Source organism: Trichechus manatus, unplaced genomic scaffold (genome assembly GCF_000243295.1).
Source record: "Trichechus manatus latirostris isolate Lorelei unplaced genomic scaffold, TriManLat1.0 scaffold00010, whole genome shotgun sequence".
Lineage (NCBI taxonomy): Eukaryota > Metazoa > Chordata > Mammalia > Sirenia > Trichechidae > Trichechus > Trichechus manatus.
In genome coordinates, this window is record NW_004443946.1 from 10,436,826 (window position 1) to 10,457,127 (window position 20,302).

At 36.6% G+C, this 20,302-nt stretch overlaps 1 protein-coding gene across 9 annotated transcripts in view; it reads left to right on the plus strand.

Moving 5' to 3' along the window:
* Nucleotides 1–20,302, plus strand: part of KIAA0586 (KIAA0586 ortholog) — a 127,045-nt gene that overhangs the window by 78,610 nt on the left and 28,133 nt on the right. For 6 of the 9 annotated variants that reach the window (XM_023726241.1, XM_023726240.1, XM_023726242.1 and 3 more), the window contains one exon: nt 714–828. In XM_023726241.1, coding sequence (XP_023582009.1) covers nt 714–828 — 115 coding nt within the window. Of the gene's footprint in view, nt 1–562; nt 837–20,302 lie in introns of those variants that run through there. The other 3 variants (XM_023726245.1, XM_023726243.1, XM_023726244.1) reach the window with 3 other exon arrangements.

The following is a 20,302-nucleotide window of genomic DNA, read 5'->3' on the forward strand; positions in this document are numbered from 1 at the left end:
GTTCCTGTTGAAGTATATCTATTAGCTGTTTTCATTCATAATCAGGCTATTAAAACAGGAAAGGGAAGAAAGAAAAGAGTTAAAGCCATCACAATTTGTGATGTGTGATTGTGAAGGAATTTGTGACCACTGTAAATTTCAAATTTGGTTAGGTTATAGATAAAGAAGAGAGATGAGCGATTTATGGTGGCACGTAAGCTTCTTAGATAGTAAAACGATAACAATACCAACTCACACTTCGGAGAACATCAAGTAAATGATGTTACTGTATGTGAAAGCTTTTCGAAGATTGCAGTGTATTATGCAGATTTTCATTTTATGCAAAAATAGTTCTATTGAAGAGCTTACAGCAGAGTAGAAATGATTAAATTCTTATCCTGTCTAAATCCATCATGCATATATTAATCTAGAGTAGTTTGATTTATAGATAGATCTGAATTCTCTAAAAATAGGTAGAAATGACTTGAATGTTTGAGATCTATGTCTACTATCCAAATCTTTTTTAAGATTTTATTTACAGTATCTTTTCTTTGGTTATATGTACTTATCACCCACTTGCTAGTAGAAGTGCCAGTAACTAAATGACAAGAAGGCAATTAGAAGACAGAGGTAATATTCAAATTTTATATAATAAACACCTGAATAATTTAATCAGCTGCTTAGATTTTTTTTTAACGTAACTTAAAGATGACTTCATGTCTTAAATTCTTTAGTACCAACAAAAGCAAGACCAGGATGTTGAACACAAACAAGTTGAACACAAACCAACACAAAGTCGTTTAATACATGTGAGAAGTAAATCTGACATTTCACTGTCACAGCGACAAGGTAAGACTTGTTTTTATATAATAATATAATAGTTTGATACTTGTCCTGATATTGAACAAATATATAATAATAATTCTTTACTTTTAGATGTCTTACTCTTATCTCTAGGTCTTTTTGTTTTTGTTTTCTTTCATTTAGTCCATTTGAATGAAGAAGTGGTATCATGTTTGACTGCATATTCATTATTTCTTTTTACCAATAAACATTATTTCTAATGGATTTGCTTTTAACCTTAGCTAGTGTTTTTCCTTTAATCCTATGTTTGGATTCTTGTACAACAACATTGAATGTTAGGATCTTTTTATCTGTGTATTGATCCATACGTAACAGTTGTCTGTTTTAATTGTAATATGATAAAGGCAGGGATTATGACTGTTAATATGCTTTGTAAAGGCTATTTGGTGTTGTATGGTGATGTTGACCGACAGGTAACAACTCAGAAAACAAATGATTCTCTTGCTAAATGCTATTACATGAATGAACTGTTGTCTGATTATCATAATTGTGTGGTTACACTTTAATTTCACCATCAGCATTAAAATATTTTGATAGTGCCTTTGTTTCTACAAGGCTGTTGGCCTTGTGCTTTGTTTAACCTCTTACTATTTAGTAATTTAAATATAGCAGTAGAGACTAGGATCTCTTCTGTTCAAAAACTTTCTGGCCACACTCCAGGAACAAGTGTCCAGGGATATTTTGAGCAGTGGAATGTTTTTCTTTGCTTTTATAGCTGAGTTTTTCTTTCATTTTCAAATAATATTTAATTGAATTAATATATATTATTGAATGCCCTGTAACTATGCATTTGGCATTTTGGGAAGGACCTAAATGAGGAAATGCTTAAGATAGTTATTAGGATTATGCCATATGAGGTTTAGCATTACTCTTCCCTTTGTTTTCTGTTCTTCTCTTGCTCTCACTTTTCATAACTTTGCACTCCCTCTTGTTTTTTAACCTAACCATTGTACCCAAAACCTGTTGCCATCAAGTCGATTCTGACTTATAGCAACCCTATAGGACAGAGTAAAATTGCCTGGTAGGGTTTCCAGTGCTATAATCTTTACAGAAGCAGATTGTCACATCTTTCTCCTGAGGAGAGGCTGGTGAGTTTGAACTGCCAACCTTTTGGTTAGCAGCTGAGCACTTAACTACTGTGCCACCAGGGCTCCTTAACCATTGTACAGTAGTGTTAATATTGTGTTTTAGAATCCTTTGGAAAATTGCCTATAAAACTCTCCTCATGGTGACTTAAAAATTAATCATGACAGTATATAAATTTAAGCAAATAAATGTTCCTAAGATAACATCAGGACTGACTTGGTGTCCTTTTATTGAGTACTGTTACCATTCAGGGAGGCCCTGGGTGGCGCAGATGGTTAAGCTGTCAACTACTAGCCAAAAGATTGGCTGTTCAGACCTACCCAGAGGTACCTTGGAAGACAGGCCTAGCAATCTGCTTCTGAAGGGTCACAGCCTTGAAAACCCTGTGGAGCAGTTCTACTCTGCACACGTGGGGTTGCCATGAGTCAGAATCTACTTGACAGGAACCAATAGCAACATTACCGTTCATGAACAATGACTGTTTATTTAACTTAGTTTTTTTTTAAATACTTGTTTCTTAATGTTATGAATGAATTTTGTTTCTCGGGGGATGGTATAGCTAATAAAATGATCGTTTTTCTCAGCTGATAGGAAAATACATCTGTTTGGTAAGATTTTTTTTTTTTTTAATAGTGCTTTAAGTGAAAGTTTATAGTTCAAGTTAGTTTCTCATACAAAAATTTATACACACATTGCTATGCGACCCTAGTTGCTCTCTCTATAATGTGACAGCGCACTTCTTTCCACCTCGGATTTCCTGTGTCCATTCAGCCGGCTCCTGTCCCTTTTTGCCTTCTCATCTCACCTCTGGACAGAAGCCGCCCATTTAGTCTCATGTATCTACTTGAGCTAAGAAGCACTCTGTTCCTGAGTATAATTTTATGTCTTATAGTTCAGTCTAATCTTTGTCTGAAGAGTTGGCTTTGGGAATGGTTTCAGTTCTGGGCTAACAGAGTCGGGTTGCCATGTCTTCCAGGGTCCCTCCAGCCTCAGTCAGACCATGAAGTCTGGTCTTTTTAGTAGAATTTGAGTTCTGCATGTTTGGTAAGATTTTAGGCCTGAATATCTCTCTCTAGGAATTTGATCATTGTTTTCAATTTCACTCATTAAGGTCTGACCACAAGATGGCAATAGTTAAATTTTTATTGACTTACAAAAATGGCATTAGATAATGTCCAGTTGACGTTTAATAAGTCAGTAAAAATCATAAAAGTAAAAGAAACAAAGGTGAGCCAATAGGAAGTTTTATTTAGAAAGGGTTTAGAGAAGTTGAACTAATACATTTCAATTTTTTTGCACTTAATTTTACATCTAATGCAATATTAGGAGAGCAGAGCTATGTTAGCCTCATCTAAGAGTGAGCTATAAATAGAGCATTTTAAATAGGAGCCAAGTCTTTCACTCTATTATTGGTACATATCTGCATACTGAATGTTTCTTGAATGAATTTGATTGCCTTGGCAAATATAGTCAGTTATGACTTTTTCCCATAAGTTTTGTGGATTTTATTTTTTACTCTAATGAAACCCTGAGACAATGCCAAATGTTTCAGAGAGTAGGAGAGACAGAGTGCCAAAATAATCTTCTAGGGCTCTCAGGACTTTGGGTGACCTTGAAGGAATTTAATCCTGACTTATACACAGAAGTCTTGAAGGTACTGAAGGAAATTCACCTTATCACAAGAGAATCAAAACCACGTCTTTTCTGGCAGATAAATGCTTCTAAGTGTACTTGAACGCAGGTTATGGCTGTTTCAGAGGGAAGTATCATGTATTTCACTTTGAAGTGGGTAGTAGTTTAATGTGTGTGTATAAAGAAATCAAACAGTTTGCTAGCAGTAGTAGCTCTTTCAACAATCATCCATTAAAAATTGACTAAAGATATGGTAGGACATAGATTCCAGCACCATGCTGCCAGGAAATTTGTAAAATCCTTGTTTTTCCCCCTTGATTATTACTTTAAGAATTTAATATAGAGGAGAGGAATTGATTGTTCTGACAGATGATATCTTTGGAGTCTAAGAGTAAAACCCTTTCATTTGATATTAATTCATTGGGTATATTTTTGACCACATGATACTACTTATTTAATTCTATATCCTGATTGATGTATCTAACATTTTTATAGTAAAAGCAACTTTTTAAAAAAGTGATATTAATGAATCATTTCTATTGTTTTCCTTTTACTGTGCAAGTTAACTTTTATTGCATCTTTTACCGTACAAGTTAACTTTTTTCAGTACAAATGAGAGACTACTTTTAAATCCATTTATTTGCTATGAATCCAGGAACAATTAAATTCTGTAGAGTAGTATGTTAAAATACACTATCTTTGGATAGTTTTTCTCTTAATTTTTTAAGACCATCATAATAAATAACAGTTAGAAAGTCAAGTATGCTATACACCTACTCCTCACCTATCAACTCTCTCGTTATCTGACAAAAAATGTAATATCTGACTATTTTGTCCGTTAATGATGAACATCTGGCAGTAACAAATCCTGAGGTGTGAAGTGAGAGTAGCACTGGGCTATGATGGTTAAAGTTATGTTTCAACTTGGCTAGGCCATGATTCTCAGTGGTTTGGCAGTTATGTAATGATTTAATCGTCCTTCATTTTGTAACCTGATGTAGTCATCCTCCATTTTCGCATAATGCCAATTTTCACATAGTGACCTGGTCTTTGAAACCTAACCATATCAATAAGTGAGGAGTGGGTGTACTACATTCAATGGGGAAAAAAATCAGACCATATGTTTTATGGTTAAATTGTGGGCAGATTGGATTATTAAAGTTGCTTGAAAATCACAGCATTCTTCAGTTTTCTTATTTGTAGATTATATATATTAGTCAGAAAAGATGTATCAAAGTGCTAAAAGTAATAGATGTAATTACAGTAATCAGTTAACATTTTTGTGGGAAATTTACAGAATCACAGATGTTTCCTTTTTGCATTATGTCCTGAGTTTAATTTCTAGTCATCCTAGCACATTTTATACCTCTCAAACTGTGATTGTGATTTTAAATATGTGAGAATTAAGAAATTCAAAACTTCATGTGTATTTAGAAGCTATTTCTGACCACATGTACAAATGAAATTATTTTTGTTCTTTAATAAAATGGTGAGTTTTTTTGCCTTCGTATAGCTAAATTACAATAACTATCAGAATTACAACTTCAATTTTAGTAATTTCAAAACCACATTAGAAGTTTAATTTGATTTTTTTTCTTTTAAGGTATGACAGTGATTTCAAAACCGTGTACATGAATCTCTGATGGGTAGAAGATGGGGCTAGGTTTGCCATAAATCCATGCTGTTTTTTCTTAATAAAATAGAAATTCATTTTAAAATGGTATCAAATTTGGGGATTGTTTCCACCTAGGATGTAGAAAGTGCAAAGAGTGTCATTTCCATCCTAACTATAATAAGATGCCTGATAAACTAAAAAAAATAACATTTCTGAACCCGTCAGAAAGTTGATGACACAGAGCAACTGAGTAGCCTAAAATTCAGGGAAGACAGACTCCTTCAAAAAGAGATGGGACATAAGCACTGGCTTGCCTGTGCCAGAGCATAGAAGTAAGAGATGTGTTAGGCAGATAAGAATAATTTGGTTAAAATTTTTTATTGGTTTGCTAAAGGTACAGAACCACTAGGAGCTACAGATACAAGAGGAGGTGTAGGCTCTTCTCCACAGACCTATAGAGAAAAAAATATTGGGAGTAGGGCAAGAGACTGAAGAGAGTTTCCTTCAGTGGTATAAGCCTGGAAGAGGGGAGTGGCTGCCACTGCCAGAAGAACCAGAAGCCTCATTTGGAACCTTCTACTATAGGAGCAAAAGCTTTAAGCCACTGGGGGAGAGACAGCACATCTGTTATCTCCAGGGTATAGATGAAAACCCATTGTGGCTGTGGGAAGGGTAAAGAAAAAAATATCACCACTCTTGAGGGAGAGAAAGGAAATAGTCTTGAGCCCAGAATCTTGTATCAGTACCTTTGTTAGAGGTCTGTTATTGCTGGAGAGGGTAGGAGACTCTCTGGTCCAAAACCTGCTGAGGTTGGCTGCCACAGGGAGGAAAGCTCATTTAGAAAGCCCCAAAGGGAGGAGAGGCAAGGTTACTTAGAAAGCCTCACCATGGCTGGACCAGGAAAACAGAGAATCACCCCGTCCCTACCCCCCACCCCAAGGCCACAAGTATTGAGTAACAAGCAACACCAGTCTACTGTTGTATGAGGGACAAGAGTGTAGAGAAAAATTCCTGTATGGTACAGGTGCACAGTGAAGGCTGAAAGCTTTAGTTGGAACAGGAACATTGAGAAAAACCCTTCAGCATCCTAGTGCCCACCCTAAGCACAAAAAAAGTAATACTAGAAGATTTTGAAGCCAGTGGTACCCTTAAGTTTACCATAGCAACAACAAAACTCAAAGCCAACTTAACTCCTAATTTGATTGACTCAACCCCTCACACTAATGTCCTAACTGAAAAAGAGGCATGCTCATTTTCCAAGCATAAATACTATTTACCTCAGTTTCTAATGTCCTACACACAGTATCCCTTATGAACATAGACACAAAGTTCCTCTACAAAATATTAGCACACTGAATCTATCAATATAGAAAAAGACAGCAAATCATGGCCAAATGGGGTTTGTTCCAGGAATGTGGTTCCTAGCTCAACATTCGAAAAGATCAGTCAGTGTAATTCACCATATGAACAGACTAAAGGAAAAAAATTAAAAAAACCCAAGCATCTCAGTAGATACAGAAAAAATTTTTGCCGGTATTCAACATTTATTCATGATTAAAATTCTCAGCAAACTTGGAATTAAAGGACATTTCCTCAACCTGATAAAGGACATCTACAAGAAACCTACAGCTAACATCACACCTAATGTTGAAAGACTAAATAATATTAAATCTGGGAACCAGGCAAGGATGTCTGCCGTCACTACTGCCATTCATCATCACACTGGAGGTCTTAGCCAATGCAGTAATGCAAGAAAAAGAAATAAAAGGCATACAGATTATAAAGGAAGAAATAATTTTTTTGTCTATTCAAAGATTCATCATTGTCTATGTGGAAAATCCCACAAGGGCTACAAAAAAGTACTAGAATTAAAATGTGAGTTTAGCAAGTTTACAGACTATAATATCACTATAGAAAAATCAATGATATTTCTCTGTACTAGCAATGAGAAAATAGGAATTGTAATTTAAAAGCACCGTTTAACATAGCAACAAAAAGCATGAAATACTTTGGTGTAAATCTAATAAAATATTTGTAAGATCTGAGGCCTAAAAACTACAAAAATACCTAATGAGAGAAATCAAGGAAGACCTAAATAAATGGAGAGATAATACCACGTTTATAGGGATCAGAAGACTCAAAACTGTTAAGATGCCACTTCTCCCTAAAATTGATCTATAGATTCAATGTAATCTCAGTCAGAATTCCAGAAAGGTTTTTTGGTAGAAGTTGACAAGCTGTATCTAAAATTCATTGGAAATGCAAAGGACCTAGAATAACCAAAATAACTTTTAAAATGAAAAAGTTGGAGGATGTATTCTAGCTGACTCTAAAGACTTATTACAAAACTACAGTAACCAAGACAGTGTGATATTAGCATAAAGATTGACAATAGATCAGTAGAATGGAATGGAGAGTCCAGAAATACTCCACACATATATGATCAATTAATTTTTCATAAATGTCAAAGACAAAAAGATAATCATTCCAGCAGATGCTATTGGGACAGATGGTCATCATTTGCAAAAAAAAAAAAAAAGAACTTTGACCCATATCGTGCAAACATATACAAAAAAATAACTTGAAATGAATCCTGTATCTAAATGTTAAAACTACAAAACTTCTAGAATAAAATATAGGAGAAAATATTTGTGACCTTGGGTTGAATAAAGATTTCTGAAATACTACAGAAAAAGCATGATTCATAAAAGAAAATATTGGTCAATTGAACTTCATCAAAATACTTGTTTTTTGAAAGACACTGTCAAGAGAATGAAAAAAAAAAAAAACTGGGAGAAAATATTTGCAAATCACGTATCTGGTGAAGTACTTGTATCCAGAATATATTTTTAATATAAAACTCAATAGTAGGAAAACAAACAGCCCAATTTAAAAAATGAGCAAAAGATCTGAACAGACACTTCACCAAAAAAGATACATGGATGGCAAATGAGCACATTGAAAGATACTCAACATCCTTAGTTATTGGAGAAATGCAAATAAAAAATGAGATACCACTAAACATCCGTTGTTAGCTGCCCTCAAGTTGGCGCTCAGCTCATGGTGACCCTGTGCACAACGGAACAAAACACTGCTTGATCCTGTGCCATCCCCATGATCGGTTGTGGATCTGACTTTAGTAATCCATAGGGTTTTCGTTGGCTAATTTTTGGACGTAGATTGCCAGGCCTTTCTTCTTTGTCCATCTTAGTCTAGAAGCTCCCCTGAAACTTGTTCAGCATCATAGCAACATGCAAGCCTCCAGTGACAGATAGGTGGTGGCTGTACATGAGGTGCATTGCCCAGGAATCAAACCCAGGTCTCTTGCACAGAAGACAAGAATTTTACCACTGCCCTCATAAACACCCATTAGATTGGCTGAAATCAAAGAAACTGATGATAATACCATGCATTGGTGAGGACGTAGACAGAACAGCTTGAATTCTGGTGGGAATGCAAAATGCTACGGCCACTTTAGAAAACAGTTTGGCAGTTCCTTATAAAGTTAAACATAAGCTTACCATAAAACCAAACCCATTGCTGTCGAGTCAATTCCGACTAATAACAACCCTATAGGACAGAGTAGAACTACCCCATAAAGTTTCCAAGGCTGTAAATCTTTACGGAAGCAAATTGCCACATCTTTCTCTGATTGAGTGGCTGGTGGGTTTGAACCACTGACCTTTTAGTTAGGAACCAGCGTTTAACCACTGCACTACCAGGGTTCCTTACACTTACCACACGACCCAACAATTCATTTCCTGGATATTTACTCAAGAGAAATGAAATCTTAATCTTTACATTCAAATTCAAGTGTTTTTTAGCAGTTTCATTCATAATCACCAAAAAGTGGAATCAACTAAGATACTCTTCAACAGGTAAATGTATAAACAACCTGTGGTACGTCCATACAATGAAGACTACTCAGCAATTGTAAGGAATGAACTACTGATACACACAATAGCATGGATGAATGTCTTATTTATCTAGTTCTGCCATAACAGAAATACCACAAGTGGGTGGCTTTAACAAACAGAAAATTTATTTTTTTTCACAGTTAGAAGGCTAGAAGTCTGAATCCAGGGCAAAGGCTGTAAGGGAAGGCCTTCTCTCTCTCTCAGCTCTAGGGGAGTGGTTTTTTCTCTGTTCATCTTCTGTTTCTCCATTCCTTGGTGATCTTCTTGTGGCATGGCATCTATCTTCCCCCATCTCTGCTTGCTTGCTTTATCTGCTCCTTTATATCTCAAAAGGAATTGATTTAAGACACATTCTATACTAATACTGCCTCATTAACATAACAAAGAAAACCCATTCCCCAAATGGGAATATAAACACAGGTATAGTAGGATTTACAACAGATTTGGTGGGGGGGACACACAATTTAATCCATAACATTACACCCTTTGCCCCCCACCCAAAAAAAATTCATGTCCTTCCCACATGCAAAACACATTTACTCCATCGCATCATCTCAGAAGTCTTCAGTCAACTCCAAGTCTAAATCTCATCTTCTAAATCATCTAAATTAAGTATGAGTGAGACTTTAGGCATATTCCATCCTGGGGCAAAATTCCTCTTCATCTGTAAACCTGTGAAATCTAGAATACAAGTTACCTGCTTTCAAAGTAAAATGGCAGAACAGGCACAAGGTACACATTTCCATTACAAATGGGAGAAATTGGAGGAAAAGAAGGAATAACAGACACCAAGGAAGTCCAAAACCTAGCAGAACACATTTCATTGGTTCTCAAGGCTTGAAAATAATCCTCTTTCTTTAGGACCATCTGAGTAACGGCCCTGCCCTCCAGACTCTGGGTGTTGGCCACATTGCCTGGATTCTGGATGGAGGCTCCTCAGCCCTGGATTTCAGCCCTCCCAGCCCACTGGGACAGCACCTCTGCTCCCTAGGCTTTGGGCAGTCCCATTCTCCTGGTACATCTGCATGGCGACCCCACCCCCTCAGCCCCGGCAAGCTCTGTTCTCCTGCCCTTTGGGCATGGCAGCCCCACCCCCTCAGCTTTGGGCAGTGGCTCAACCTTTTAGCCCACCTGAATGGCAGCTCCACACTCTGGAACAGAGTTGGTGGAGATCTGACTCTTTGAAACTTAGGAGGCTGTAGTTCCACCCTTTGAGACCTAGGAGACTGTGACTCCACCCTTTGAAACTAAGGCAGCCCTGCTTCCCGTGCTCCTTCCAACAGTTCTGCTGATCTCTGAGGCTGCTCCAGGGATGGTCCTTTTCTTTTTTTGGAGGACAACAGATGTAGCTCTTTTGGCCTGTTTCCTGCCTGTAGAATTCCAAGAGGCAGGCAGCTTTCCTTGCTTTCATCCTGTCTCTGTCCCCATCGGTCTAAGCTCATGGGTTTTCTGCTGTGGTAGTTGGTTACATCCATCAGTCACAGGCCTAATCTCTTTAACAAAAAATTCTGCAGCCATGTCCTTGGTGAAAATTCTAGGACACATGTTCTTAGTTTGTACAACAGAATTTTCCAGATCTTTTAAGTCTGTTTTCATTTTGTGAAGTACATTTTTAAGTTCATCTCTTTCTTCTCGCATTTTACCTTAAGCGGCAAGGAGAAACCACCTGGCCTCTTTAAGATTCTTGCTTAGAAATCTCCTCAACCAGATACCCAAGTTCATCACTTACAAGTTTTACCTTCCACCAAATATTTGAACATAATTCAGACAAGTTCTTTTCCACTGCGTAAGAAGCATCACCATCACCTTCCCTCCAATATCCAGTCACATGTTCATCATTTCATTTTAAAGTCTCACCAGAAACACATTTATCGTCAACATTTCTAGCAACATTCTGTTCATGACGATAGAAGCTCTCATCACAGCCCTCAATTCTTTCTGAGCCCTCATTAGAATCATCCTTAATGCTCATAATTCTAGCAACAGTCTCTTCAAGGCAAACTAGGGCCTTACTATGAAGCACATGGAAATTCCTCCAGTCTCTACCCATTACCCAGTTCCAAAACCACCCCCACATTTTAAGCATTTGTTAGAGCAGCACCCCACTCTGGTACTAAATTTGGTCTTAGTCATGTAGTGCTGCTATAACAGAAATATCACAGGTGTGTAGCTTTGGCAAACAAATTTATTTTTTCACAGTTTAGGGGACTAGAAGTCCAAATTCAGGGCACCAGCTCCAAGGGAAGGCTCTTTCTCTGTCAGCTCTGGGAGAATGTCCTTACCTCTTTTCAGCTTCTGTTCCTTGGTTTCTTGGAAATCTTCATGTGGCCTGGCATCTATTTTCCCCCATCTCTGCTTGCTTGCATACTTAATCTGCTCTTTTTTATCTCAAAAGAGATTGATTTAAGACACACCCTATACTAATATTTCCTCATTAACATAACAAAGAAAACCTATTCCCAAATGGAATTATAACCACTATACAGGTTAGGATTTACAATACATGTTTTGGGGAGACACAATTCAATCCATAACAATGAATCTCAGCTACATTTTACTGAGTGCAAGAAGCCAAATTCAAAAGGGTACATACTGTGCTGATTGCATTTACATGGCTTTTTGAAAAAGGCAAAACAATAGGTAGGGAGCTTATCAGTGGTTTCCTGGGGGTGGGAGGAGGGTTTGACTACAAATGGCAGAGGAGAACTTTTGGTGATGATGGAAATGTTCTAGATCTTGATTGTAACAGTAGTTACATAACGGTATGGGTTTGTCAGAACTCATAGACCTGTACAAAAACGGTGAATTTTACTATGTATACAAATGAAACCTCAGTGAAGCTGACTTAAATGTTACCGAGTTTATGACATTTCTTTTTCTCGTTATGAATTCTCTTAATTAACTAGTACTAAAAGTTTATTATTTGGGAATTTATAAAAGGTTTGGTGTTAAATATGACGTATAACATTTATTTACTTACATCTTTTTTTGAATTGTTGTGCTTTAAGTAAAAGTTAACAATTCAAGTTAGTCTCTCATACAAAAATTTATACATACGTTGTTTTGTGACCCTAGCTGCTCTCGCTATACTGTGCCAGCACACTCCTCCTCTCCACCCCAGGTTTACTGTGTCCATTCAGCCAGCTCCTGACCCTCTCTGCCTTCTCATCTCGCCTCTGCACAGGAGTTGCCCATTTAGTATCTACTTGAGCTAAGCAGCACACTCTTCACGAGTATCATTTTATGTCCCATAGTCCAGTCTAATCTTTGTGTAAAGAGTTGGCCTCAGGAGTGGTTTTCGTTTTGGACTAACACCATGTCTTCTGGGGTCCCTCCAGTCAAGCCATTAAGTCTGATCTTTTTACCAGAATTTGAGTTCTGCACCCCACTTTTCTCTTGCTCTGTCAGGGACTCTCTGTTATGTTCCCTGTCAGGGCAGTCATTGGTGGTAGCTGGGCACCATCTAGTTCTGGTCTCAGGCTGATGAAGTCTCTGGTTTATGTGGCCATTTCTGTCTCTTAGGCTAATACTTTCCTTGTGTCTATGGTGTTCTTCATTCTCCTTTACTCCAAGTGGGTTGGGACCAGTTGATGCATCTTAGATGGCTGCTCACTAGCTTTTAAGACCCCAGACACCACTCACCAAAGTGGAATGCAGAACATTTTCTTAGAAAAATTTGTTATGCCAATTGACCTAGATGTCCTCTGAAACCATGGTCCCCAGACCGCCATCCCTGCTACTCTGTCCTTCAAAGTGTTTGGTTATATTTAGGAAACTTCTTAGCTTTGGTTTAGTGCAGTTGTGCTGACTTCCCCAGTATTGTGTGCTATCCTTCCCTTCACCTAAGTTTTATCTTTTTCTTACGTTTAACATTACAGGAGGAGGTAGTTTGCTGTATTTTTATAATACATTGTATATTCCATATTATGTAAATAGGATTTTTAGGTGTTTATTTACAAGTATATTACATTCAAGCTGAAAGTCTAGAACATTTACGTTTTATAATTAATACCACCTGACCAGAAACAAAGAAAAATGATATTGTGTGTGCTAAGTCTAAAGTGCTGAATGGAAATACTCCTGTTTTAAAAAAATAAATTTGTAGCATTCAAAAACTTTGTGGTTTTATGTACTAGCACATCCAATATAATGTGTAATCAACGCAGTGCAATGCAGTGAACATTAATTGAACCTTCTCCACACGCTGCACTTTCAAGCCTCAATGCCTTTGCATGTTATCTTCCACCCAGAGTTCCCTTCTAAGAGTTCCCTTTCTCCCACTTTCACATGCATACAACCTACTTCAGTATTCATCTCCATCTTTCTGAGTCCTTACTGAGCCTCCAACTGGAAATAATGTTATTCATCTTTAACACACACTCCTAGCTCTTTTGTGCCTTGAATATAATCATAAAAATAACTTCCATTTACTGACGGCTTGCTAGATACTCTATGTTGTTATATCATTTATTCTTCACAACACCATGTCATGCAGGTATTTTATTCCCATTTTACAAAAGAGGAGGATAAGGTTCATGAAGGTTAACTGATTTTTCCAAGGCACATAGCTTAGAAAATGAAGATCTGGAATTCAAGCCTATATCTAACTGAATGCAAAGCTGATGCTCTTTTCACTGTATTATACCATTTTATTGAATAAGCATTTAACAAATATTTATTGTGTGATTTAACAGCTTGATGGCAAGAATTGCCTTCATCATTCCCCAGACTGATTATTTAAAATTTCAGAGGAAGTGATAATGAATTGTTTGTTAAGATAGGTTGTTTTGTTAAAGAGAACTTATTTTCTAACCTACCACTGTGCTTGGCACACAGTGAGTCATCAATAAGTGTTTATTGTATTGAATGTGGTGATTACATCATTTGCTGTTGACCCCAAGTGGCATTCAGTTCTGTTATTTAGTAATAAGACAGAAGGAAAATAAAAAGAGTATTTCATTACAATCATTTTTTAATTATTGACCATTTTGAATTTAGGGAGTGGTATAAACAGGCACAGTGGAATAATCTAAAAGTCATTTTCACTTAGCCTTTTGAAAAGATTTTGTGATTACTTCTGTAGTATTCCTTTACTTGGACTAATATTAACATAAATTTCATTCTTTGTGGACTTATTAGTTGAGCAGATTATAGGAGCAGCCAAGAATATGCTCAGGGGTATGCAAAGTTAAATCAGGCTGCATATTAGTCAGTGGGCAGTCTTTTTGAACTCAAGGAGAGAAAAATAGTGTGAGTATTCACTCACTCTTTTTTTTTTTTAATTGAGATATTCACCATACAATTCACCCTTTTAAAGTATACAGTTCAGTGGCCTTTAATATATGCACAAGGTTGTGCAACCATCACCATCATCTAACTGTAAAACATTTTTATCACCCCACAAAGTAACTGTATACCCATTAGCAGTCACTTCTCTCTTCCCCTTTGATAACCTCTAATCTATTTTCTATATCCATGGATTTGCCCATTGTGAACATTTCATATAAATGGAATCATACAATACGTGGCTTTTTGTGTCTGACTTTATTCACTAAGCATAATGTTTTCAAGGTTTATTCATATTGTATTATGTATCAGTACTTCATTCCTTTTTGTGGCTGAATAATATTCCATTGTACATTAATTCTTAGGTCTACCTCTTTTACATCCTAATAAGCAAAAGGGAGTCTGGGTGGTGCAAACTATTAAGCCTTGACTACTAACCAAAAGGTTGGCGGTTCAGTTCCACCCAGACGGGCCTTGGAAGACAGTCCTGGTGATCACAGCCATTGAAAACCAAATGGAGTGCAGTTCTACTGTGAAACATAGGGGGTTGCCAGTAGTCTGAATCAACTTCACAGCAACTGGTTTGGGGTTTTTTAGGTGTATGCAAAGAACTGTAGAAGGTGCTGTGGACCTAGAGAGAGGGATAAGATAAGGCATCTACCCTTAAGGATAAGAAGCAAAGGATAGTTGAAAAGAATAATTTTTTAAAAACACGACCTCTCAGAAATAATTTGTTAGAATACTATTAAATACTAAAAGATAAACATCTTTATGTAATCATACTGTCTGATGGTGCTGAAAAAATAAACACATGGCAGTAAATGTGTTAGGTCAACTTGCTGATTGTCTTTATGTATATACATTTCTTAGATTTTATGTAAGGATGTTTAGATGGAGGTGAGGGCATAATCTGTATGAGAAAAGACACCCTTCCAGCACATTAATGGATTTTTTTAACTTAGATGATGATTTCAACTGTTTGTCCCTACATAAAAGAATTTACACCCTTGATTTAGGGGGGACAGAGAAATGTAGATTATCAAGGGGGGAAATATGCATAACTAAGGGTATTCTCTTACATACTGAGCAAAGTGCATAAAAGGATGTCATGGAAAATCTATTAAATAAGACACTAAAAATTGTTCAAGAATTTTTATAATATTTTCATTTGTTGGTGCTAAAACTAATTTCGTTTTTAATGTAGAAGTATTTTAATTGTGGAAAGATTTAATTTTCTCATTGTTGTCAAAATAATTATACCCTGTGTATGGAGAGCTTAGTTTTTCTTGCGTCTATTTGACATTAAACACATCTCACCAAAAGTGCACACCAGGATTGTTTTGAAGACTTGCCAACATTCCAGAAACTTCTGCTATACTTTCATTGTACTTAAGATTTCCTGGAGACTGACTTTAAAGTTTTTATTGTGTTTTCAATATCAATCAAATTGATGTAAAATATAATTTAAACTATTACACAAACTTATTAACCTTTTTATTCAACAGCTATTTTAAAAGTATTTTAGTCTTATGAAGTACTCACAGCAATGTAGATTTGATAACATCTTTGTATTTTTTTTTAAATTTTATTGTGATTTAGGTGAAAGTTTACAGCTGAAGTTAATTTCTCATTCAAAAATTTATACACATATTGTTTTATCACATTGGTTGCAATCTCTATGATGTGACAGCACACTTCCCCTTTCCACCCATCAGTCCCTGTGTCCATTCGTCCAGTTCCTGTCCCTTGCTGCCTTCTCGTCTTGCTATTGAACAAGAGTTGCCCATTTGGTCTCGCATATTTGATTGAACTAAGAATCATGCTCCTCATGTGTGTTACTTTTTGTTTTATAGGCCTGTCTGATCTTTGTCTGGAAAGTGGGCTTCAGGAATGGTTTGAGTTCTGGGCTAGCAGAGTGTCCAGGGGCTGTAGTCTCAGTGGTTCCTCCAGTCTCTGTCAGACCAGTAAGTCTGGTCTTTTTAAGTGAATTGAATTCTGTTCTACATTTTTCTCCCGCTCTAGCAGGTATACTCTGTTGTGATCTCTGTCAGACTGGTTGTTGGTGGTAGTTGGACACCATCTAGTGCTTCTGGTCTCAGGCTGCTGGGGTCTCTGGTTCATGTAGTCCTTTAGTCCTTTTGGCTAATACTTCCTTGTATCCTTGGTTTTATTCAATCTCCTTTGCTCTGGACAGGATAGCACCGATAGTTATATTTTAGATGGCTACTCAAAAGCTTTTAAGACCCTAGACGCTACTCACCAAAGTAAGATGTAGAACATTTTCTTAATGAACTATGTTATGCCAATTGATCTAGATGTCCCCCGAGACTATGGTCCCCAGCCCCCAGCCCCAGCTGCTCAGTCCCTGAAGGAAACTTTTATGCTTTTGCTTTGGTCCAGTTGTGCTGACTTCCCCTATATTGTGTGTTGTCCTTCCCTTCACTGAACTTGACACTTGTCTACTGTCTAGTTAGTGGGTGTGCATATGTCTATTTGTGTGACAGCTCTTATTTTTCTAGGGTATATTCCTAGGAGTGGGATTACTGGATCGTATGGTATTTCTATTTCTAGCTTTTTAAAGAAGCGCCACATCATTTTCCATTTCTCTAATGGCTAATGATCGCGAGCATTACCTCATCAAAAGATTGACCACCTGAATGTCTTCTTTTATGAAGTGTCTGTTCATATCCTTTGCCCATTTTTTAATTGGATTGTTTGTCTTTTTGTTGTAGAAGTGTTGCAGTATTTTGTAGATTTTAGAGATTAGACCCTTGTCAGATATGTCGTAGCCAAAATTTTTTTCCCAGACTGTCACTTCTCTTTTTACTCTTCTGGTACAATCTTTTAGTGAGCGTAAGTGTTTGATTTTTAGGAGCTCTCAGTTATCTAGTTTCTCTTCTGGTGTTTGTGCATTGTTAGTTATCATTTGTATACTATTTATACCATGTATTAGGGCCCCTAGGATTGTCCCTATTTTTTCTTCCATGATCTTTATCATTTTCGACTTTATGTTTAGGTCTTTGATCCATTTTGAGTTAGTTTTTGTGTATGGTGTGAGGTATGGGTCCTGTTTCATTTTTTTACAGATAGATGTCCAGTTATGCCAGTACCATTTGTTGAAGAGACTGTCTTTTCCCCATTTAACAGACTTTGGCCCTTTGTTAAATATTAACTGTTCATAAATGGATGGATTTACTTCTGGGTTCTCAATTCTGTTCCATTGCTCTATGTGTCGGTTGTCGTACCAGTGCCAGGCTGTTTTGACTACTGTGGCTGTTCTAAAATCAGGTAGTGTGAGGCCTCCCATTTTGTTCTTCTTTAGTAGTGCTTTACTTATCAGGGACCTCTTCCCTTTCCACGTACAGTTGGTGGTTTGTTTCTCCATCTCATTAAAGAATGCCAGTGGAATTTGGATCAGGATTGCATTGTATCTGTAGATCGCTTTGGGTAGAATCGACATTTTTACAATGTTGAGTCTTCCTATCCATGAGCATGGTATGTTTTTCCATTTATGTAGGTCTCTTTTGGTTTTTTGCAGTAGTGTTTTGTAGTTTTCTTTGTGTAGGTCTTTTACGTCCCTGGTTAGATTTATTCCTGAGTATTTTGTCTTCTTGGGGGCTATTGTAAATGGTATTGATTTGGTGATTTCCTTTTTGAAGTTCTTTTTGTTGATGTAGAGGAATCCTACTGATTTTTGCATGTTAATCTTTTATCCTGCTACTTTGCTGAAATCTTCTATTGGTTCCAGTAGTTTTCTTGTGGATTCTTTGGGGTTTACTGTATATAAGATCATATCATCTGCAAGTAGAGTTAGTTTCACCTCTTCCTTACCAAGCTGAATGCCCTTTATTTCTTTTTCTTGCCTTATTGCTTTATCTAGGACCTCCAGCACAGTGTTGAATAAGAGTGATGATAAAGGGCATCCTTGTCTGATTCCCTTTCTCAAGGGAGGAATGCTTTCAGTCTCTCTCTGTTAGAATGATGTTGGCTGTTGGTTTTGTATACATGTCCCCTATTACGCTGAGGAATTTCCCTCTTACTCCTATTTTGCTGTGAGTTTTTATCAGGAATGGGTGTTGGACTTTGTCAAATGCCTTTTCTGTGTCGCCTGATAAGATCATGTGGTTCTTTTGTTTTATTTATGTGGTGGATTACGTTGATTGATTTTCTAATGTTGAACCATCCCTGCATACCTGGTATGAGTCCCACTTGGTCATGATTTATTATTTTTTTGATATGCTGTTGAATTCTATTGGCTAGAATTTTGTTGAGAATTTTTGCATGTATGTTCGTGATGAATATTGGTGTGTAGTTTTCTTTTTTTGTGGTGTCTTTGCCTAGCTTTGGTATCAGAGTTATGCTGGCTTCATAGAATGAGTTTGGGAGTATTCCTTCCTTTCCCATGCTCTGAAATAGCTTGAGTAATATTGGTGTTAGCTCTTCTCTGAAAGCTTGGTAGAATTCTCCAGTGAAGCCATCCAGGCCAAGGCTATTTTTTGTTGGGAGTTTTTTTTTTTATTACTTCTTCAATCTCTTCTCTTGTTATGGGTCTGTTTAATTTTTCTACCTCAGTTTGTGTTAGTTTAGGTAGGTGGTGTGTTTATAGAAATTTGTCCATTTCCTCTAGGTTTTCAAAATTTGTTGAAGTACAATTTTTCATAGTATTATGTTATGGTCCTTTTTCTTTTAGTTGCATCCGTTGGGATATCACCTGTCTAATTTCTTATTCTGGGTATTTGCTTCCTCTCTTGTTTTTCTTTTGTCAGTTTGGCCAGTGGTTTTTCAATTTTGATCTTTTCAAAGAACTAACTTGTAGTCTTGTTGATTCTTTTTTTTGTTTTTGTATTCTCTATTTCATTTATTTCTGCTTTAATCTTTATTATTTGCTTTCTTATGGTGCCTGAGGGCTTCCTTTGCTGCTCTCTTTCTGTTTGTTTGAATTGTAGGGTTAATGTTTTGATTTTGATATTGTCCCTTTCTTCTTTTTTGGTGTGTGCATTTATTGCTGTAAATTGCTGTAAGCACTGCTTTTGCTATATCTCAGAGATTTTGGTAAGATGTGTTTTCATTCTCATTTGATTCTGTGAATTTTTTTATTCCATCCTTTATTTCTTCTATTACCCAGTAGTTTTTAAGTAAGGTAGTGTCCAGTTTCCATGTATTTGATGTTTTTTCCTTGCTGTTTCTGTTATTGATTTCTACTTTTATGGCATTATGATCAGAGAAGATGCTTTGTATTATTTAAATGTTTTGGATTTTGTTAAGGCTGGCTTTGTGGCCTTAAATGTGGTCTATACTGAAGAATGTTCCATGTGCATTGGAAAAGAATGTATACTTTGCTGCTGTTGGGTAGAGTGTCCTGTATATGTCTATGAGCGTGAGTTGGTTGATTGTGGCATTTAGACTTTCTGAATCTTTATTGAGTTTCTTTCGAGATGTTCTGTCCTTCACTGGAAGTGCTGTGTTGAAGTTTCTTACTATGACTGTGAAACTGTCTATTTCTCTTTTCAGTGCTGTTAGAGTTTGTTTTATGTATTTTGGAGCCCAGTCGTTGGGTGCGTATGTATTTATTATGGTTATGTTGTCCTGATGTATTGACCCTTTAATCATTGTATAATGTCCTTCCTTATCCTTTATGGTGGACTTTGCTTTAAAGTCTATTTTGTCAGAGATTAATATTGCCATTCCTGCTCTTTTTTGGTTATTGTTTGCTTGATGTATTTTTTCCATCCTGTGAGTTTTAGTTTGCTTATGTCTTTGTGTCTGTGGTGTGTCTCTTGTAGACAATATATAGATGGATTGTGTTTTTTTTTTTATCCATTCTGCTACTCTCTGTCTCTTTACTGGTGCATTTAGGCCATTTACATTCAGTGTAATTATCGATAGGTATGGAGTTACTGCTCTTTTTTTTTTTTTTTTTTTT